At 52.0% G+C, this 23,003-nt stretch overlaps 2 protein-coding genes across 4 annotated transcripts in view; one reads left to right on the forward strand and one right to left on the reverse strand.

The window, feature by feature from the left end:
- Nucleotides 1-23,003, forward strand: part of THAP7 (THAP domain containing 7) — a 91,940-nt gene that overhangs the window by 53,266 nt on the left and 15,671 nt on the right. The window lies entirely within an intron of this gene.
- The window catches only part of RFPL4A (ret finger protein like 4A), a 34,461-nt gene that overhangs the window by 1,916 nt on the left and 9,542 nt on the right, over nt 1-23,003 (reverse strand). Inside the window, exons 1-2 of one of the 3 annotated variants that reach the window (XM_073322130.1) lie at nt 5,575-5,625; nt 3,375-3,695 (exon numbers count right to left, since the gene is read on the reverse strand). In XM_073322130.1, coding sequence (XP_073178231.1) covers nt 3,375-3,651 — 277 coding nt within the window. In that variant the 5' untranslated portion in view covers nt 3,652-3,695; nt 5,575-5,625. Of the gene's footprint in view, nt 1-3,374; nt 3,696-4,662; nt 4,682-5,574; nt 5,626-23,003 lie in introns of those variants that run through there. The other 2 variants (XM_073322132.1, XM_073322131.1) reach the window with 2 other exon arrangements.

Here is a 23,003-nt window from a genome sequence, read left to right on the forward strand (position 1 = left end):
ATTGCCGGCAGTTCAGCTGTCCCTCCCCCACTGCCATGTGCTGCTCCTGCCCTCCACCTTGGAGCTGCTCCCAGTAGTCTCCTGCTTGCTGTGCAGTGGGGGGAGGGTGGGAAGAGGGGTGCTGATGTCAGGGTATCCCCCTCCACCTGCTCCTGTACCCCATCTCCACAGAGCGGGAGGGACAGGACAGGGCTCAGGATGGAGGGAGCTTGCTGGCAGCAGCTGCTGTCTCAGCTTGCTGGTCTACTTACAAAGGCAGCGTATTTAGAGTGAGGTCAGTGTACTTAAAGGGGCAGCGTGTGTCTCTCTCTCACACACACACAGGGTGTGTTTCTGTCTCTCTCTGCCATGCTGTGTCTCCTCCCTCCATTCGTGCTGCCTTGTAGGGTGTGAGGCTACATTAACAACAGTGTGTTAATGCTTGAGGGCTCAGCCGAGTGCGAGTTCATCATTTAGCAGCAAGGCATTCCCTGGGAAATATCCCACCCTCTGACTTCACCACCTCAACCAAGCTTCACCATCATCATCGCTGTGCACAGTATTAAATTATTTGTTTAAAACTTATGTGTGTGTGTGTGTGTGTGTGTGCGCGCGCGTGTCTTTTGTCTGGCAAAAAAAATTTCCCTGGAACCTAACCCTCCCTATTTACATTCATTCTTATGGGGAAATTGGATTCGCTTAACATCGTTTCGCTTAAAGTAGCATTTTTCAGGAACATAACTGCAATGTTAAGCGAGGCGTTACTGTAATTACCTAGTGGCAGGAGATGCTGAGATTCCAAAAGTTAAAGTTTTATAGCCAAATTATCCACATCCCACGTCAAAATGCACAAAGTAAATACCCTTAAATCAAACTCTAATAAGGTCTCAAGCCGCATTTTTCTTACTTTCTTTTTAAAATTCGATTAATGTCGATGGGAACATTTTTTCGTTGGTCCCTGTGTGCGCAGTGAAATCGACGTATTATCATCAGGGATATTTTTTCATCGGTTCCTGTGTGCACGGTGAAATCAACATTTACCGACATTTCGCAATAAAAATCTCACCCTTCCAAGCCAATCTCTAGACTGGGTCCCAGATGCCGATCCACATGCACAGCTTTAACTTAGGGTACGCCTTGAAACCAATGTGAACGGCAGAGAGGACATCCTGAGGCTGTGCCTACGCTAGAAAGGTGTCACGGGGTGACACTGGTCCTTTAAGACAGAGGAGGTCAGTGCACCTGTGACTGGTCAATTGGCCCCCAAATGGGCGTAAAACCGGTTACCTGGGCCCTAGAGGGAAGAGCCTGGATGGGAGCTGGAATTGTTGGTGAGAACGGACCAAAGCTGGCGAGCCCTTGAGGGTGGCCTCTAGAGAGACGTGAGGTGCTGTGATTGACTCTCGAGTGAGTGACCTGGAGATGAAATCCCCAAAGAGAGCAAACACGGATCTGATGTTCACCATCGGCACCGGCGATTGATTTTGCTCCAAGGCTTTGGGGGAATTACTGCACCGGTGCCTGGCAATAAATGATGCCCAGAGGTGGGCTTTGTATCGGATGCTGTTCCTTTGTAAGGGTGGAAGAAAGGGGAAACTGAGGCAAGGCGCCTCGGCCGTGCCGTGGCCCAACGCAGGAGGGTGCCCCTGGCTGGGCTGCACTGCCACGGGCATTGGCATAGCAGCAAAGCATCTCTAGCGTGTAGATTCCAGGGCCTGAAGGAATCTTTGTGATCATCTAACCCAGTGGCTCTCAGCCATTCCAGACGACGGGACCCCTCTCAGGAGTCTGATTTGTCCGGCACGCCTCCAAGTTTCACCTGACTTAAAAAACAACTTGCTTACAAAAATCAGGCCTAAAAATACCAAAATGTCACAGCCACACTAGTACTGACAAATTGCTGCCTTTCTCGTTTTTACCATATAATATAATATAAATGGATTGGAATAAACATATTGTACTTACATTTCAGTGTAGAGTCTATAGAGAAGTATAAACAAGTCATTGTCTGCATGAAATTTCGGTTTGTCCTGACTTCCCTAGTGCTTTTTATGTAGCCTGTTGTAGAACTAGGCAAATATCTAGATGAGTTGATGTACCCCCTGGAAGACCACTGCATACCCCCGGGGGTACATGTACCCCTGGTCAAGGACCACTGGTCTAGCCTGACCTCTGTATGACATGGGGCCAGAGAACCGCCCCGAAATAATCCCTAGAGCAGAGAAAAAACAGCCAATCTCGATATAAAAATGATCAGGGATGGAGAATCCACCATGAGCCATGCTGAATTGTCCCAGTGATTACTTACTCTCACCATTAAACATTTACACTTTCTTTACTGTCTGAATGTGTCTAGCTTCAACGCCCAGCCATTGGACGAGGTCGTTAGACCTTCCTCTGATAGACCGAAGAGCCCATTATGAAATATTTGTCCCCCAGGTAGATACTTATAGACTGGGATCAAGCCCCCCCGAACCTTCTCTTGGTTAAACTAACTAGATCGAGTTCCTGGAGTTTGTCACTGTAAGGCAGGTTTTCTAATCCTTTAATCTTCTCTGACCCCTCTGCAATGTACCCACATTCTTCCTGCGAGAAAGGGGCAGGTGCTTAGGCATTTGGCCTGGCATTTGGAAACTCTGGGTTTGATCTGCTGCTTCGTCACAGATGCCCCAGGCGACCTGGGACAAGCCGCTTGCACCTGGCCTACCCGTCAAACGCATCCTGGCGTAGCTGCCAGGGGAAAACAACTGCTGCCGTGATCAACAGAGCCAGGCCAGCAAAGCCCCCAGTGCTTACAGCCAAAAGCATCTGGCCTAGCTGCAAAATGAGATCAACCCCACCGCGTTTTTTGAACGGTGAAAATGTCACGCCCCGAGAGCCAGAGATGGGTCGACCTCATCCCCCACGTCACTGCAGCTGGGTCGACAGATTCCTCCATCACCCTTGCTATTGCCTCTCAGAGAGAGGACGGGAAAACCCCTTCCACCGATGTAGGAGGTATTTATACCCCAGCCCTAGCAGTGAGACAGACCGGCCGCAGCATCTACATAAGGCTCAGTAGCAGAGATGTAGCTGCAGCCTCTCCGTGCCTTAGTGCTTTCCATCCACAGAGACAAAGCACTTTAGAGGGAATGCCAGCATCTCTACCAGCCATTTTTCAGATGGGGAAACTGAGGCACGGAGAGGGGGCCGGGCTGTGATTTGTCTGGGATCACCCAGCAGCGGAGCTGGGAATGGAACCCTGGTCTGCTGAGTGCCAGATCTGGGCGCTAGCCTCTAGGCCACCCTTGTTGGACTGGGGGAAACTGAGGCACGACAGGGGGATCAAAAAGTTCCAGCAAGGAATGAGTCAGACCATAGAGGAAAATGAGGGGGGATCTCCTCCATCTACTCACTCTTCGGCATGTCCTTTTGGATCCTTAGCGACAGATCCTTCCGGTTAATACCATCCAATATCTTCACTGCCATCTGCAGAGCCTTGGACTCCTGGTAAACCTGGACCATGGCCCAAGCTATGTCCATGGCTTCAGCCACCTCCGTCTTGGAGCGGGGGATTCGCTTGTAGCCGTCTTCCAGGGGATAGTTCTCCAGGTGAAACTTGAACATCTGGAACTCTCTTGATTCTAGATCGTTCAAATACTTGACAAGCTTGCAGGACGCGCACTGTGCCATGTCTACCCTGGGTCGGCGTCCCAGATCCCGGCAGGAAAGCAGTCCTGTGCAGAGGTTAATACAAATAACTACTGCTGTCCATCTGCCTGTCTCAAAGTCCTTTACGAAGGAGGGCAGTATTAATAGTGCCATTTTATCGATTGGGAAACTGAGGCACATAAAGGGGGAAGTGACTTGCACAAGGTCAGGATAGAACTCAGGAGTCCAGACTCCTAGCCCAATCTAGCCACTAGCCCCCACTCCCCTCCCAGAACCAGGGATAGAACCCAGGAGTCCTGATGGCCCTTAGACATGGCCTAGCTCCACCCACGGCCTAGCTCCACCCACTGCAGCCTGGGGGTCAGTTACCAAGTGGCTGCTGGTTGTATACCAAGCTAGAGCTGGCTGGAAATTTGGCTGGGAAATGCTGATTTTGTCACCATCAAAATATTTTGAACAACGGGTTGTGTTTTGGCCAAACGGCCCGCGGTGCCTAACCCCCCTGGAAACCAATGGGAGTTGGGCATCCCAGCGTCTACAGCCAACCCACTAGATTTTAGGCACCTCCATCCCTTTACAAATCAGTCCCTTGGCGGTAATAAAACCCCCGCAGCTGAGCTGTGCCAGTGGCCTCAGGCTCACGAGGCTTGGGCTGCGGGGCGAGAACATGGCCGCGTAGCCATTCCAGCTCGGGAGGGAGCCAGGGCTCTGGGACCGTCCCACCTTCACAGGTGTTGCGAGGATCAATAAATCCCCAGAGGTGCTCAGACAGTGGCTACAGACCCGAACTGGGATGCAGAACACCTGGGTCCTCTGCCTGGCTCTGCTGATAGGGGACTTTGGACGAGTCACTTCCTCCCACCATGCCTCAGTTTCCCCATCTGTGTCATGGGGTTAACAATCCCGATTTCCTTTTCAGAGCACTTCAAGAGCTGCTAACAAGAAGACCCAGGGGCTATAGGGTGTTATTAAGCACCTGACACAGACACAATCCCACATCCCGCCCCCACCCCCACCGCGCACCACACACACCCCATGGCAGAACTGGGATGGGACCCCAAATCTGGGCTCCTCGTTGTGCGTCCCTGCAGCTGCCCCATGCCGGTCCTTTGCCTCCATTTCATCACCACCCCCTGCTTTGGGCACAGAGAGCTTGAACTGCTTGAACCTGGCTTGAACCGCCAGGCCCCCGATGCCCCCTTGGGTCAGCACCCGGGCTCCAGCCACTTGGCTGCTGAGAATTGGTGTCACCCCCATGGGGAAGTCAGAAGGTAGCTGAGAGCTCCCAGGCCCAGCTGCTGCGGCTCTCTGTCCCCTGCCTGCCTGCTCCCCCGAAGAGCCCAGGGGTGGCTGTGGGGGGGGAGCAGTAGAGGGAGGGATGGGGGAGCAGGAGTCAGAGAAGATGGGGGGTTATCAGGAGGGGAGGGGTGGAGAGGAAGAAGGTCTCAGGGGGGAAGGGAGGAAGAGGGGAGTCAGATAGGGATCAGGAGGGGAGGGCTGGAGAGGAAGAGGGTCTCGGGAGAAGGGACGGAAGAGGGGGAAGGGAACAGGAGAAGAAGAGGAGGTGGGGGGAGGAAGAGGTGGCAGGAGAGGAAGACGGAGGTGGGGGGAGGTCAGAGGGGGAAGCAGACGGGAGAGGACCAGGAGGGCAGATGAGAAGAGAAGGGGCTCAGGGGAGAGGAGGGGAGGGGACGGGGGCAGCACTTCATTCATGGTGAAGAGCTGCCGCAATATTTTTACTTTCATAACTGACGGGCCAAGCCCAGAGGGGCCGGGGCTAGGAAGTGACAAGCCCAGAGGGGCCAGGGCTCAGCCCTGGCCCAAATTAAGCCCTGGAGGGGGGACAGGAGAGAGTGGGGGGGCAGGAGGGAGGAGAAGGCGCCTGAGCATGCAGGTTGAGGGGAGCCACCCCCGATCCCGGAGCATTGCCCCGGCCCCACTCACCGGCTGGCAGTAAAAGCGAAAGTGCTTGCAGGGGAGGGAGGAGGGACAAAGGCCACCCCAGCCCCCACCCTCTGCACGAGTCCAGCCCTCCTTTAGCCCAGGGCTGCTGTGCGGAGCATCCACACAGCAGGCAGGGGTAGGCCAGAGCCAGCCCCTCTGCATGTGGAGGCTCATGGGGGAGCTGGGCAGGGAGGGGGAGCTGGGCAGAGGGTGGCACAGGGAACATGGGGGGAAAGGGGGGATACAGGGCAATAGCAATCTGGCTTTTCCCTGTGGATCAGGCCTCTGCTTTGATTCTGTCGCCTGGGAGGGGTCCCAGCCCCCCCAGCCCAGCCCTCTTCCTCCACCCCCCATTTCCCCATTGCCCGCCATGTCCCCCATTCCCCTGGAATCCCTGCTGCCCCCACATGCCCCCACCTCATCCCCCAGCCCCCATCTCCTCCTGACCCCAGCCCTTGCCATACTGACCCCTGTCCTTCCCCCATTCCCCCTGGCATGCCGATCCAAGGCAGTAGGGGAGCAGACAGGGCCTGTCCTCACCTGACACCCCCAGTGAGCAGGGCCTTCCCCAGCTCCTGCTCAACCCCCCATACCCTGAACCAGCCCCGCTGTGGGGGCTGGAACAGCACCCTCCCCCCCAGGCTCTCCCCATCTGTAATGACCGCAGAGCAGTGGGAACTCAGGGCAATTCACCCCATAGTGCAAAGAGGGACACTGAGGCAGAGATAGCAGAAGGGCCTGGCACAGCAGCGAATAGAACTCAGGAGTCCTGAGCACCAGACTTTAGCCGCTAGGCCATGCTGCCCCCTGGATGGCAGCTAAAAATGGCTCAAAGATGAGAAGTCCCAGTGCCCGCCAGAGCGCTCGGTCCCTCTCCGTGTCTCAGCCAGTGAGGGGCCCGTTGTCCGCCCTCCGGGCGGCTCAAGGAGATGCCAGAGCCACCTCAACACCCACCCTAGCCCCAGCTCTGCTGGATGCCCAGAGGGTGCCCTGAGGCATAATCCCACTCCCTGCCTCAGTTTCCCCATCTGTCAAAAGGGCATCACCAGCCCACCTCCTTTGCAAAGCACTCGGGGAATCTCAGGACAAACAGGGCAGCACCATGGGAGCACCCGCTAGAGGGACAGAACCCAGGAGTCCTGGGCTGGGCTCTAGCTGCTGGGGGACACCACCCTGTGTCTTGGGGTGGGGTCGGGAGGAAAAGAAATTGGATGTTCAAGGGCTAAGGTTTGGTTCTCCCCAGAGCCTGGAGTGGGCTGGTGACATCACAGTCCCAGGCAGGGGATTGACGGGGGGAACAGATTGATTGATTGATTGATTGATTGGCAGCTCACCCAGAACTGCGAGATTTCAGGCCCGAGATGGGGTGGATGGATGGATGGACGGGCAGACAGATGGACGGGTGGATGGATTCACTGCTCACATCTGGAGAACAGCAGCTCTCCAACACTAGCTCTTGAAATCAAATTGAGGAAGACCTTTCCTTGGGCAAAACCCTGACAGGCGCCTGGTGTGGGGGGCCAGTGGATTTGTGACCCCCCCCCCGGCTATGAGCGGTCCCGGGTTCACAACGGCGCCAGTGCCCTGGAGCCAGGCCCAGGCTCAGAAGGGGCCCCGGCCTGCTCCGCTTGCTCTGCGCCCCGAGACCCCGTCAGCCCCCTGGCCCCAGCCGCCAGATCCCCTCTGCCCCCCGGCTGGACCCCAGTGCACCCCCGGCTCCGGGCAGTCTCTGTTTCCCACCACCTGGGGGGCCCCCCTCTCCCCCCGACACTGAGCCACCCGGGACTGGGGCAGGAGCCCCGCCAGTCTCAGCCAGTTGATGGGGGCGCAGTGTGGGGGCCTTGGCTGGACCCCTCCAGGCAAGTGGGTCCTGAGGGAGCCTGGCCGGAGCAGGCCCTGGTCTGGCTGATCGCGCCACTCCCGAGGGGCCGGAGCGATTCCCGGCCCCGGGACCAGCCCTGGCTGCGCTGCCGGCTCAGCCCAGCAGACAGTCGCCTCCCAGCAGGGCCGGTGACTGCGGCCGGGAGCCAGGGCATGGGGGAAGGGGTCTGGGGGGTGCTGGGCTGTGAGGGGGCGGGGTAGATGGTGTGTTGGGGCACATGGGAGTGCGGGTTCTGTGGGGGGTGCTGGGCAGTTGTAGTGGGACGGTGGGCAGGGGCGATGTTGTGCAGGGTGCTGTGCATTTGTGGCAGGGTCTGGTGGGGGGCGCTGGGCGTAGCGGGTCCAGGGGCCTCTGGCCATAGGAAGTCGAGGGTGGGGGTTGTGTTGGGTGGGGGGGCCGTGTGGCAGGGCATGGGCCTGCCCCCGAGGGGAAGCACAGAGGATTGATTGAGTGTGCATCTGGCAACTGCCGGTTTGTAAATAGTGCCGTCACACTGGGCTGGGCGGAACGGGGCCGCCCCTGCCATGCCGTTCCCCATTGCCCCTGGCTGGCCCCTCACTCTGGGGACCGTCCCTCCCCCATACCATGCTCCATTGCCTCCATGGGGGCCCACAAATATGTTTGGAGCCGGGCCCACAAAAGGTTAATCCGGCCGTGGATATGAGCAAATAACCCCGCGGAGAAGGAGACGCGGTTGAAGCAAACCCAACAAGGCCCTTTGCAAGGTAAGAGAGGGCGTTTTGGCAGTGAGATTTGGCCACCCGCGGTGGGAAAGTTCCTGCATGTTAACGCCAAAAAAAAACCTACCAGGAAAAGGGCAAAACGCCCTGGCTCGAATGCCAACAGTCCCGGGTCATGGAGCCACAGATCCAGAGCTCAGGGAGGCCCCTTGCTGACTGCATCCCTAGGGGAAGCCATGTGGCTTCTCCGCCTCCTTGGACTGAACTTTGGAGCCACCAGCCTCCCTGCTTCACCCGCTGAGTCCTGTCAGCGGGTCCCCCTGAGATGGGCACCGGAGGGACAGGTGTACCCCCACAGGGAGCCGTGTGCACCCCCAAATCCAGCCGCTGCAGTGACCCTCCGCCAGAAGGGCAAAGACAGTCGGGTTTCTCAGCTGGCTGGAACACAGCATAGAACGTCCTTGGTTAACGCAGAGGCCAGAAAGTTACAGCCCGGTCCATCTTCACCCCCTTTTGTCCCAGTTCATCTTCCAGCCACCCCACATGCAACAGCCCCCACCTGGCCCCTCCTCAGTCCTTTGGTCTTCCCTGGCAAACCCGGCCAGCTTCCTGCACCGGGACGGGCCAGCCTTGGTCCTTAGTTGCTAGGTACCAAATGTCCAGGCAGTCGGCCTGACCTTTGTCTTCACGGACCCTCCATGGCAATGGGTCCCAGGCCCCAGCCATCCAGGAGTCCAGCACACCTGGGTCTCAGGGTCTCTGCAGAGAGTAACCAACCTTTTCCCACCACCTAGTTAATGCCGCATACAGGGGAAACTGAGGCAGACAGGCTATTCATACAAAATATTACAGGAAGTCCCCACTTCATCACCTCCCTTCCCTCCTGCATGGATCCAGCTGGATTCTCTGTCAGGTTCTTCAGGTGCGGGCAGGGGGGGGGGTGTACATATATCCCATCAGTCCCGGCAGTGCTCCCCCTATGCTCCCCTTTTAGCAAGTCTTTGTGTGACCATGAGCAACTTACCTGGCTGCAGATCCCCAAAGGGAATTAGGCACCTGGATTGCATGGAAATCATCCATCGTCCATCCGTTCTCGTCCGTTCTCATCCATCCTCCCTGTGGAAGGAAAAGGCCTAGGTAGGGAGCGTCGAATCGTGGAAGTCAACGAATGGCTACGCAGGTGGTGTCGGAGAGAAGGCTTTGGTTTCTTTGACCATGGGATGGTGTTCCATGAAGGAGGAGTGCTGGGCAGAGATGGGCTCCATCTTACGAAGAGAGGGAAGAGCATCTTTGCCAGCAGGCTGGCTAACCTAGTGCTTTTCTTGACCTAGTGCTTTTCTTAACCTGGCGCTTTTCTTGACCTGCTGCTCACAAACCGGGTAGAATTAGTGGGGGAAGCAAAAGTGGATGGGAATCTGGGAGGCAGTGACCATGAGTTGGTTGAGTTCAGGATCCTGACGCAGGGAAGAAAGGTAAGCAGCAGGATATGGACCCTGGACTTCAGGAAAGCAGACTTCAACTCCCTCATGGAACGGATGGCCAGGATCCCCTGGGGGACTAACTTGAAGGGGAAAGGAGTCCAGGAGAGCTGGCTGTATTTCAAGGAATCCCTGTTGAGGTTACAGGGACAAACCATCCCAATGAGTCGAAAGAATAGTAAATATGGCAGGCGACCAGCTTGGCTTAATGGTGAAATCCTAGCGGATCTTAAACATAAAAAAGAAGCTTACAAGAAGTGGAAGGTTGGACATATGACCAGGGAAGAGTATAAAAATATTGCTTGGGCATGTAGGAATGTTATCAGGAGGGCCAAATCGTACCTGGAGCTGCAGCTAGCCAGAGATGTCAAGAGTAACAAGAAGGGTTTCTTTAGGTATGTTGGCAACAAGAAGAAAGCCAAGGAATGTGTGAGCCCCTTACTGAATGAGGGAGGCAACCTAGTGACAGAGGATGTGGAAAAAGCTAATGTACTCAATGCTTTTTTTGCCTCTGTTTTCACTAACAAGGTCAGCTCCCAGACTGCTGCGCTGGGCATCACAAAATGGGGAAGAGATGGCCAGCCCTCTGTGGAGATAGAGGTGGTTAGGGACTATTTAGAAAAGCTGGACGTGCACAAGTCCATGGGGCCGGACGAGTTGCATCCGAGAGTGCTGAAGGAATTGGCGGCTGTGATTGCAGAGCCATTGGCCATTATCTTTGAAAACTCGTGGCGAACCGGGGAAGTCCCGGATGACTGGAAAAAGGCTAATGTAGTGCCAATCTTTAAAAAGGGAAGAAGGAGGATCCTGGGAACTACAGGCCAGTCAGCCTCACCTCAGTCCCTGGAAAAATCATGGAGCAGGTCCTCAAAGAATCAATCCTGAAGTACTTACATGAGAGGAAAGTGATCAGGAACAGCCAGCATGGATTCACCAAGGGAAGGTCATGCCTGACTAATCTAATCGCCTTTTATGATGAGATTACTGGTTCTGTGGATGAAGGGAAAGCAGTGGATGTATTGTTTCTTGACTTTAGCAAAGCTTTTGACACGGTCTCCCACAGTATTCTTGTCAGCAAGTTAAGGAAGTATGGGCTGGATGAATGCACTATAAGGTGGGTAGAAAGCTGGCTAGATTGTCGGGCTCAACGGGTAGTGATCAATGGCTCCATGTCTAGTTGGCAGCCGGTATCAAGTGGAGTGCCCCAAGGGTCGGTCCTGGGGCCGGTTTTGTTCAATATCTTCATAAATGATCTAGAGGATGGTTTGGATTGCACTCTCAGCAAATTTGCGGATGATACTAAACTGGGAGGAGTGGTAGATACGCTGGAGGGGAGGGATAGGATACAGAAGGACCTAGACAAATTGGAGGATTGGGCCAAAAGAATTCTGATGAGGTTCAATAAGGATAAGTGCAGGGTCCTGCACTTAGGACGGAAGAACCCAATGCACAGCTACAGACTAGGGACCGAATGGCTAGGCAGCAGTTCTGCGGAAAAGGACCTAGGGGTGACAGTGGACGAGAAGCTGGATATGAGTCAGCAGGTTGCCCTTAAAAAGAAAAGGAGTACTTGTGGCACCTTAGAGACTAACCAATTTATTTGAGCATGAGCTTTCGTGAGCTACAGCTCACTTCATCAGATGTTGTTGCCCTTGTTGCCAAGAAGGCCAATGGCATTTTGGGATGTATAAGTAGGGGCATAGCGAGCAGATCAAGGGACGTGATCGTCCCCCTCTATTCGACATTGGTGAGGCCTCATCTGGAGTACTGTGTCCAGTTTTGGGCCCCACACTACAAGAAGGATGTGGATAAATTGGAGAGAGTCCAACGAAGGGCAACAAAAATTATTAGGGGTCTGGAACACATCACTTATGAGGAGAGGCTGAGGGAACTGGGATTGTTTAGTCTGCAGAAGAGAAGAATGAGGGGGGATTTGTTAGCTGCTTTCAACTACCTGAGAGGTGATTCCAGAGAGCTACTTGCATCACAGCAGCCCCCACAGTAGATTTGCCCACTCCAAATTGATTCCCAACTGACCGGTAGCTGTCTGGCGTTGCAAGCTTCCACAGGGCTATCGCCACTCGCTTCTCAACTGTGAGGGCTGCTCTCATCTTGGTATTCATGTGCCTCAGGGCAGGGGAAAGCAAGTCACAAAGTTCCATGAAAGTGCCCTTACGCATGCGAAAGTTTCGCAGCCACTGGGAATCGTCCCAGACTGCAACACTATACGGTCCCACAAGTCTGTGCTTGTTTCCCGAGCCCAGAATCGGCGTTCCACAGCATGAACCTGCCCCATTAGCACCATGATGCATGCATTGGCAGGGCCCATGCTTTCAGAGAAATCTGTGTCCATGTCCTGATCACTCACGTGACCGCGCTGACGTCGCCTCCTCGCCCGGTATCGCTTTGCCAGGTTCTGGTGCTGCATATACTGCTGGATAATGTGTGTGGTGTTTAATGTGCTCCTAATTGCCAAAGTGAGCTGAGCGGCCTCCATGCTTGCCTTGGTATGGCGTCCGCACAGAAAAAAGGCACGGAACGATTGTCTGCCGTTGCTCTGACGGAGGGAGGGGCGACTGACGACACGGCTTACAGGGTTGGCTTCAGGGAGCTAAAATCAACAAAGGGGGTGGCTTTACATCAAGGAGTATTTCAGGCAGGACTTCACGGAGGGTTCCAATAAGAAATGGTGCACCTAAGTTATCGTTCTTATTGGAACAAGGAGGTTAGCCTGGCCTCTGATTGATACATGGCTAGATTTACCTCGCTGCACCTTCTCTGTGAGTGACTGCAGTGTGACCTAGAGGAATGAGTCCCCTAGACAGGGGAGGAGGCAAATGAGTACAAAACAAATCTGGTCTATTTCTTGTTTTGACCCCACTCCATCTATCTTTTACATCTTTGGCTGGCAGCAGACGGTGCAGAAGGACTGCATGCCATCCACATCTCATGGCTGCTCGGCAGAAGATGGTACAGTACGACTGCTAGCCATCCTCATCTCTTGCCTGCCTGGCAGAAGATGGTACAGTACGACTGCTAGCAGTCCGTATCGCCTGCCCGCTCACCATAAGACGGTTCAATAGGACTGACTGCAGGACTAAAGAGAATGACCTGGTCAAGTCACTCCAAATTTAGTCCCTGCACCCATGTCTGCCCAGGCGCTCCCAGCCGACGTGGCCAGGAGCACCTCGGACACGACGAGGACGACTACCAGTCGTATTGCACCATCTGCTGCCAGAAGGCAATGGGTTGCTGCTACTGTGCAGCAAAGCCGTACCGCGTCTGCCAGCACCCAGGAGACATAGGGTGATGGTTACCTGAGCGGGCTCCATGCTTGCCGTGGTATGGCGTCTGCACAGGTAACTCAGGAAAAAAGGCGCGAAATGATTGTCTGCCCTTGCTTTCACGGAGGGAGGGAGGGAACGGGGGCCTGACGATACGTACCCAGAACCACCCGCGACAATGTTTTAGCCCTATCAGAGTGCTCCATTGTGACTGCTCTGGACAGCACTCTCAGATGCCCGATTGTTTGCCATTGCTCTGACGCCAGGAGGGGCGACTGAGGACACGGCTTACAGGGTTGGCTTCAGGGAGCTAAAATCAACAAAGGGGGTGTCTTTACATCTAAGAGTATTTCAGGCAGGACTTCATGGAGGGCTCCAATAAGAAATGGTGCACCTAAGTTATCGTTCTTATTGGAACAAGAAGGTTAGCCTGGCCTCTGATTGATACATGGCTAGATTTACCTCGCTGCACCTTCTCTGTGAGTGACTGCAGTGTGACCTAGAAGAATGAGTCCCCTAGACAGGGGAGGGGGGGAAGCAAATGAGTACAAAACAAATCTGGTCTATTTCTTGTTTTGACCCACTCCATCTATCTTTTACATCTTTGGCTGGCAGCAGACGGTGCAGAAGGACTGCATGCCATCCACATCTCATGGCTGCTCGGCAGAAGATGGTACAGTACGACTGCTAGCAGTCCGTATCGCCTGCCCGCTCACCATAAGACGGTTCAATAGGACTGACGGCAGGACTAAAGAGAATGACCTGGTCAAGTCACTCCAAATTTAGTCCCTGCGCCCATGTCTGCCCAGGCACTCCCAGCCGACGTGGCCAGGAGCACCTCAGACATGACGATGACGGGTACCAGTAGTACTGTACCGTCTGCTGCCACAAGGCAAGGGGTTGCTGCTACTGTGTAGCAATGCCGTACCGCGTCTGCCAGCACCCAGGAGACATAGGGTGACGGTTACCTGCGCGGGCTCCATGCTTGCCGTGGTATGGCGTCTGCACAGGTAACTCAGGAAAAAAGGCGCGAAACGATTGTCTGCCCTTGCTTTCACGGAGGGAGGGAGGGAACGGGGGCCTGACGATATGTACCCAGAACCACCCGCGACAATGTTTTAGCCCCATCAGGCATTGGGATCTCAACCCAGAATTCCAATGGGCAGCGGAGACTGCGGGAACTGTGGGATAGCTACCCACAGTGCAACGCTCTGGAAGTCGACTCTAGCCTCGGTACTGTGGAAGCGCTCCGCCGAGTTAATGCACTTAATGCACTTAGAGCATTTTCTGTGGGGACACACACACTCGAATATATAAAACCGATTTCTAAAAAACCGACTTCTATAAATTCGACCTTATTCCGTAGTGTAGACATACCCTAAGTGGAGTACTTTGCATTTGTCCTTATTGAATTTCATCCTATTTACTTCAGACCATTTCTCCAGTTTGTCCAGATCATTTTCAATGTTAATCCTATCCTCCAAAGCACTTGCAACCCCTCCCCGCTTGGTATTGTCCGCAAACTTTATAAGTGTACTCTCTATGCTATTATGCAAAGTATCAGAGGGGTAGCCGTGTTAGTCTGTACCCACAAAAACAACGAGGAGTCCGGTGGCATCTTAAAGACTAAAAAATTTACTTCAGAAGTGGGTTTTTTACCCACGAAAGCTTATGCCCAAATAAATGTGTTAGTCTTTAACGTGCCACAGGACTCCTAATTGTTTCTATGCCGTTATCTAAATCATGGAACATTAAATCATTAATAATTAATCATTAAACATTTCCTGCTGTTCACTTGGCTTTGCTCATTGCCTTTGCAGCCTACGGGGGGAACTCAGGGCTTCACGTTTCCTTTTGTCTACAAAACCCAGCTATTTTCCAGCTGCACCAACGCTGGAGACAAGATAGGACATTTCTGGTGCGCCACAACTCACAACTGAGACCGGAATAAGCTGTGGAGCTACTGCCCCGATACCAGCCCCTGATACCAGTATCCAGTCCGCTTCGTATGTTCTCTCTGGGGCAGATCTGACTCGGGTTTTACTTATACAGCTGGGCAAATAACTAGTTTTTGGTTTGCTGATGATTCTGAAAAATCAGAGGGGAAACTTGTCATGGGTTGCCGTTAAAATGATTTTTTTTTAAATTGTCAGTGAATCAAAAACCAGGGGTGGGGGAATCATTTCAGGTGGATCGTGAAAGTTCATTTTTTTTTAAATTGTCATTGCATTGCAAAGTCAGGAAAATGGTTTTGAGTGGATTCCTAAAATGAAATGTCTGAAATTTTCAGTGAGTCAAAAAATTACAAAAACTTTTGTCTCTGGTTATCCAGAAAATGAAATATTTCAGAGTTTTCAATTAATCAACAAAAGATGGGGAACAATGTGTTTTGGGAGGATCCCGGAAACAAACGTGTTGGAAATTTTCCGTGATTTGAAAGATCGGGGGGGAAAACCATTTTGGGTGGATCCTGGAATTGAAATTTTCTTTAAAACTTTTGATTAATTAAAAAATCAGGAAACAAAATTATTTTGAGTGGATCCCAAAAATGATTTTTTTTTAATGTTCATTTAATTAAAAATTTAGGGGGAAAAATCCCTTTGGGTTGAACAGAACATTTCATTTCAATTTTGAACATTTTTTAAACTATCTAAACTTTGGTTTTAATAAAATAGAAGGAAATTTTGAAAGCAGAAGTTGTTTTGAATTGAAGAATTGACTTTTTCTGAAGGTTTTGGTTGTTTTTTTGACATGAACAATCCAACATAACTGACACGCATTCACAATATACTTTGGTTTCACTGAATCTGTACTTTTCGCCAAAAACATTTCATTTGAAAAGTTTCATCCACCTCTATTTACCAAGTTGTCCAGGAGCCTCCGGATCTCCTGTGTGTTCACATCACCTCTCTGCTGTGCCCCTGAGCCAATGAGAAGTTGTGACACTTGGATGCCAATGGGAGTTGGGCAGTGGGTCTCTATCTGATTGGTGGGTGGAAACCTGGCTTTCAGCACACCCCTCCCAGCAGCTGAATGAGCCTCTAAGGATTCCTTCAGGAAAGGTTCAAGGCCAGGGTTTAGGAGCAGCCATAGAATCAGATCCAGAACCGAAGGAGGGACTGACCTCAGTGGGATTTGGGAAGCCAGGTTCCTGTTGGCCCTCCTAGAAGATGCTTTAGCCATGATAATGTCATAGACTCATAGAATCATAGAATATCAGGGTTGGAAGGGACCTCAGGAGGTCATCTAGTCCAACCCCCTGCTCAAAGCAGGACCAATACCCAATTAAATCATCCCAGCCAGGGCTTTGTCAAGCCTGACCTTAAAAACTTCTAAGGAAGGAGATTCTACCACCTCCCTAGGTAACGCAAATCCAGATTAAACGTCGTTCTAGAAGATACTTTAGTGAAACCCAAGTTATTGGGTTCAATACAGAGAGAACTGGTGGCCACTCACTGGCCTGTGTTCCACAGGAGTTCAGACTGTACGATCACAGTGGACACATCTGGCCATGGGATCTATGAATCCATGAAAGCCTACCTGAGATTTCTTGGCTATTCGCAATAGGTGGCCAGGTCATAGTGGGATGCGGGAGCTGTTAGTCCGTGGACAGGTGGGCGTGTTGGCGGAGTCTATAACCACCTCGCTTTGCCTCCCTAGTCCTGGGTGGGAACGCGGCAGGAAAGAGCTGTGCGTTCCCCTTCCTCTACAACAAACAAATGCACCACACCTGCACCAGCAACGGGGAGAGCTCGGGCCACCTGTGGTGCAGCACCACCAGGAATTACGAGGTGGACAAGAAGTGGACTTACTGCTCCACACCAGGTAAGGCAGGGGGAGGAGGAAGCTGAGCCTTGCGGTTAAGGTGTTCGGCTCACCGAGACCTGGTTCAATTCTGTCATAGACTCCTTGGGTGAGTCAGTTAGGAACTGGTTGGTTGGTTTTTTGGTCCCCATCCCCCACCCCTTAGGAAATGCTGAGCAAGCTGAAGTTCATGGGGAGCAGTTCTTAAAACCATCCCCCAAATTGCCCTCGAGCAGAGGGGCTCCTTCTATTGGCTGTTTAGATTGGCAGCGCTTTGAGACAGGGACTCTCGGTCTCTGTCTGTCTGGATAGCGCCTGGCACAACCCCAATCTCAGTGATTCTGTGTCTGGGCAGCACCCGACGTGACAGGGCCCCGATCTCGGTGACTGTGTCTGGGTGGCATTCAGTGCCCTGATCTCAGCAAAAGGGACCCCAGCAAAAGGGATCCCAGATCTCACACTAGTATCTAGAGGCCTTGACTAATGCACGTAATAACCACCGAGGATGTACCCCCAAAACACATCTGGGGTGTGGTTGTGTCTAACCACTTGTGCGTGTATAAACTGGCTAAATGCACTTCCCCACAGACTCACAAACCACCTAACACATTTTGCATATGCAATCCCCAACACCACAGACATTTTTTGCCTGTCCCCTTGGCATCTTTGGCTCGTTAGCCCCATGTTGCAGAAGTGGGGAAACAGAGGCATGGAGCTGGGCTGTGCCTTGCGAAAGGTCACCCAGCAGAGCCAGGCATAGCACCCAAGTCTCTCGTTGCTCTGCCTGGCGCCCCTGTCTATGGGGCCGCGCTCTCTCCCTGAGCCCTAAGCTGCACGGGGAACCACCTAACAAAATGTTTGCTCATGGTCTGATGCTGCCTGCATTTGCTATGCGTTGCCCATGATTCTGGCCAAGGTGTTCACCCGCTGTCAGTGTGTTTGGTCTGCAGACTATGACCGCCCCTTCCACGGAAAGCCCTGTGTCTTTCCCTTCATCGACAAGAAGTTTAAATTCCACACCTGCACCAACCTTGCGGAGGCCAGGGGGAAGTTCTGGTGTTCCAGCACAGACAACTATGACCGGGACCATCAGTGGAGCTACTGCCCTGCCTGAGACAGGTAGGACAGGGCGATGGGATGGCCTCTGTTTATAGGTTTCAAAGTAGCAGCCGTGTTAGTCTGTATTCACAAAAAGAAAAGGAGGACTTGTGGCACCTTAGAGACTAACAAATGTATCTGAGCATAAGCTTTCGTGAGCTACAGCTCACTTCATCGGATGCACATCAGTATAGCATCCCCATCTGGACCAGGGGTGTGTGATCCTGCTTCTTTTGTCTGCTTACACTGGGATCTCTTCCAGGCAGCAACTGTCTGCAGCAGCCGGTGCAAGGGGATCCCGATCTCTGTGACTCTATGTCTGGGCGGCACCTGGCATAATGGGTCCTGATCTCAGCGACTCTGTCCATCCATACATCCCCATACACACCCATCCATACATTCCCATATGCATCCATCCACCCACTCATCCATCCCTATCCACAGTCACCCATCCAACCATCCCCATACACATCCACCAACCACCCAACTATAGAATTATATTGATATAGGGATGGAAGGGACCTCAAAACCCAGCCCCCTCCCCCCGACCCCATGCTGAGGCAGGACCAAATATTCCTAAACCATCCCTGACAGGTGTTTGTCCAACCTCCAATGATGGGGATGCCACAACCTTCCCTAGGTAACCTGCTCCAGAGCCGAACTATCTGTAGAGCTAGCAAGTTTTTCCTAGTATCTAACCTAAATCTCCCTAGCTGCAAACTCAGCCAGTTCCTCCTTGCTATCCCTCGGTGGCCGTGGAGAACAATTGTTCTCCATCCTCTTTCTAGCAACCTTTGGCATATTTGAAGACTGTTATCAGGTCCCCCCTCAGCCTTCTCTTCTCAAAACACAACCTGCCCAATTTTCTCAACCTCCCCTCCTAGGTCAGGGGGTTCTAAATCTCTGAGCATTTTGGTTGCTCTTCTCTGGACTCTCTCCAATTTGCCCACATCTTTTTTCAAGTGCAGTACCCGAAACTGGGCACTGTCCTCCAGCTGAGACCTCACCAATGCCAACTACAGCAGGACAATGTCCTCCCATGTCTGACATACGATGCTCCCATTCATACACCTCAAAATTATATTTGCCTTTTTCACAACCTCACCATGCGGTCGACTTATATTCAATTTGTGATACACCCGAACCCCTAGATCCTTTTCTTCCGTCCCGCTGCCTAGCCAGTGAAGTGGTGCTGAAGGTCTGTCCTTCTGTCCTTTTCAGGTGACAGCCCCAGAGCCGGGAGGAGACAGAATGATGACATTTGAAATTAAATTAAAGGAATGAGCCCCGCTCTGGACAAAGATCGCTTCTGATCAACAGATGCCAGGGGCATAATCACCCTTGAATCCAAATCCAAATGGGCTCATTTCTCTGGTTGATTTTAGTAAATTCAAATAAAGCATCTTTTGAAACACGGCATCTGCAACTTCGGTGTCCAGGCAGAAGGCAAATAAATGACCTGTCCATATCCCTGGGGTGAGGATGACAATGTGATGGCTTTTGCTTCTGATGCATATTGGGCATTTCCCAATGAACATGGCTTATTGGAAGGGTTATAAATCCTCATGCTTCAGGGTTGAAGATGATCGCTCTTAGTGGTCAGGAAGGGAACATCACGGGAGACAGATTACCCCACATTTCTCCAGTGCTTTCTCTGAAGCTTGTCATGCTTCCATTGCCAGAGATACTGAACTAGTCAGATCTTGGGTCTGGCCTGGCCTGACCAATTTTATGTTCATGGTTGATGCGTTGGAGGGAAATTACCCAAAATGCCCAATGGAAATGGCTCTGTGATCTTCGTGAGGTTGGGTGAAGTCCTGGCTCCATTGACATCAATGGCAAAGCTCTGGTCAAGTTTTCACCTCTTATTTTGAAGGTGACAATAACACACTATCTGAGTTTTCAGCAGCGCTCAGGTCCTGCCATGAATCTTTAGGTGCCTTAACTGATCATTTCCGTGCTTGCAAATGGCAAGGGAGCCAGATCCCCAGCTGGCCTCAGTGGGTGTGGGTCAGTATTTAAATGATGGAGTGATGCCGACTTGATGGCAGTAATGGAACAGCACCCATTGACACCAGCCGGGGGCCTGCCCCATTGACTCCAATGGAGCGATGGCTGATTCATACCAGCTGGGGGCTCTCCCCATTGACTCTGATGGAGCTGTGGCCGATTGCCACCAGCCGGGGATCTGGCACTATTGACTCCAATGCAGCTGCAGCTGGTTTAAGTCCAAATGTTCATAGATCCCATAGATTCGAAGGCCAGAAGGGGCCATTGTGATCATCTAGTCTGACCTCCTGTATAACACAGGCCAGAGAACTTCCCCGAAACAATTCCTGCCTGAGCTAGCGCAGATCTTTTAGAAAAACATTCAGGCTTGATATAAAAATCCCCAGTGATGGTGAACCCACCGTGACCCCTGGTAAATCATTCCAAGGGTTAATTACCCTCCCTGTGAAAAACGTGCACCTTATTTCCAGTCTGAATTCGTTTAATTCAACTTCTGGCCATTGGATCTTGTTAGAGCTTTGTCGGCTAGACTGGCAAGTCCATTATTTAATATTTGTTCCTTGTGTAGGTCCTGATCCTCCCTGCTCCACCTCCTCTGTGTTAAAATAAACCAACTCAGCTCCTGGAGTCCACGTTTTCCCATCCTTTCATCATGCTTGCAGCTCTTCTCTGAACCCTTTCCAACTTCTCAGCATCCTTCTTTGAATGGTGGCCCCCAGGACTGGACACAGGATCCCAGCAGCGGTTGCCCCAGGGCCAAATGCAGAGGGCACGTAACCGCTCTGCTCCTCCTTGAGATTCCTATGTTTACATCTCCCAGGATCACATTATGATCCCAAGATCACAGATAAAACTACACGGGATCGTTTCAGGGGACAAGACAAGATGTCACGTTTATTATAACACAATTTGATTTAAGACCAATAACTAATATCTAATACCTATGTATACACACACACACACACACACACACACCCCAAATGTTCTGCAGCTGCTAGACAGTTACCAGTCCTGAATGTAGCTTGAGTTCGTGGCCTGGGTTCCTAGCTTGTGGCGGCTAACTGGCCAGGAAAGCCGGGCACAAGGAAAACCTGGGTCTCTGTCGGGCATACACCGATACCCTTCCATGTTGGCAGCAGAATGTTATCTTCCAAAGTCTTCCATCTCACCCATCCTTTTTATAGGCTTTAGTTTGAATCCAGAGTCTTTAGGTCTTCCTGTGTCACGCTGCCTCTGGGTTCGGGGTGATTGATCACCCGTCAATTGCAGACGTGACTTTCAGCCTAGGACCTGGTTTTGATGTTTCTACAATTGTACTTTTGTTCTTTTCTTTCGAGGATGGACTCTTCTTGCTTTCTCAGGGCTGTTGTCTGCATCTTCACCCATTGGTGTTTACACTTTATTTCATCAGGACAGGCTGGGGCTGGAGGTTGATTCCATCATCCATACATACCTCATTCACACAGCTAAACTACACTAGTAAGATTACAGCAGGGTTTTGCAAAAATGAAGGTTGCAGCAAGCTTTTACAAAACGGAGTAAGCATTTTAAAATGGAGTTTGGGACAAGTTAAAATGGAGTTTGAGTTACAATATGGACAAGTGTGTAAGCAGAGTCAGGATGAGCTCCACCCTGACATCTGGTGGTGAGGTGTGGCAAGTTGTGGAAAAGAACTTCAGGGGCCGATCTCATTTGCATAGGCACATCCACCACGCCTAGAATGAGACCATAGCAGCCCAAATGGTCACTTTGGCTGTTGTGGGATCCCCAGTGTCTCTGTTATTGGGGCGGGAAGAATAAATTGTTATTACCCTGATTATGGGAACTGTGCTTGGAACTGCACGTGGCCTTTTGTTATGATGGAGGGATTCACCATCAACTAAGTAGCACTCGCTAGGCAAGGGTCATGGGTTCCAAAACTGTGTGAATGGAGAGAGGCTGGGGACAAGTATTAATACTTGGTGGCATGGGCCCCTTGGTGAGGGCCTTACATGCTAATTGCACTTCCTCCTCTCTCCACTGTGGAATATCAGAGCTAATTTTGATTTCATTAGAAGTCTAGTTATAGGCTGCTGAGCTCACTTTGGGCTGACAGTGCACCAGCACTGGGGCTCCCCTATTATAAGCTGAATTCACCTAAGAGCTGAAATCACTGAGTGTTGTGTTAAGTAGTGGGGGAGCCTGAAGATATATTGTGGAGCAGTTCGATGCGGCACAGTGTGTGGCTGGCAGGAGCTACTTGTGGGCCGTGGAGCTGAGTGAAGGAGTTCGTGGGGCGGCTGGCGGAGTGGAGCGGAGCGCAGCTGAGCGAAGGAGTTCATGAGGCGGCTGGCGGAGTGGAGCGGCGTGCAGCTGAGCGAAGGAGTTCGTGGGGCGGCTGGCGGAGCGGAGCGCAGCTGAGCGAAGGAGTTTGTGGGGCGGCTGGCGGAGTGGAGCGCCACTATGGAGCTATGGGGCGGTCAGCTTCAGATCACGTAAGGTGCCTCTTACCCCTGTCCCATTTCCACCCAGGTTGGGAGGTAAAGCTCTGCAGATAAACTTTTGAACTCTGGGGCTGCCCTGACCAGGGACAGAGACTTTTGGGGCATTGGACTTTTGGGACTTCGGGTGATTTGGGGTTGCTGGACTCAAGAACCAAAGGGAAAAGGGCATGCCCCAATTTGCCTGGGGTGGGTTTTTTTTTTTGCTCATGGGTTGTGTTATGAATCCTGTTGGTGGTGTTTCCCCAACATAATGCCACATTGTTTCTCTCTGTTATTAAAAGACTTTTGCTACACTCAGACTATGTGCTTGCGAGAGGGGAAGTATTGCCTCTTGGAGGCGCCCAGCGGGGGTGGTATATATTTGTCCCAGGTCACTGGGTGGGGGCTCGAGCCGGTTTGCATTGTGTTATTGGAATGGAACCCCTAGATATTGAACCCGGCCCTTGTTGCTGCCAACTCTGACGGGCAGAAGGGTTACAAGTGTAAGGAATGGCAAACAGGGAACAGAAATTCCAACGTAGACAAGTATAATAAATGACAAACAGTGAGCAGAAGTTACAGTGTTGAACCAGTGCAAGTTTCAGCGATTTAAGCAGCAATTGGATTGAAAGTGAAACTCAATTAGCCAGTTATTGGGGTAACCGGTTTTATGAATGAATGTTGTTTCATTCATAAAACTTTGCTTATGAAGTTATATTAATAAAGTGAAC

Source organism: Lepidochelys kempii, chromosome 23 (genome assembly GCF_965140265.1).
Source record: "Lepidochelys kempii isolate rLepKem1 chromosome 23, rLepKem1.hap2, whole genome shotgun sequence".
NCBI classification, from domain to species: Eukaryota; Metazoa; Chordata; order Testudines; family Cheloniidae; genus Lepidochelys; species Lepidochelys kempii.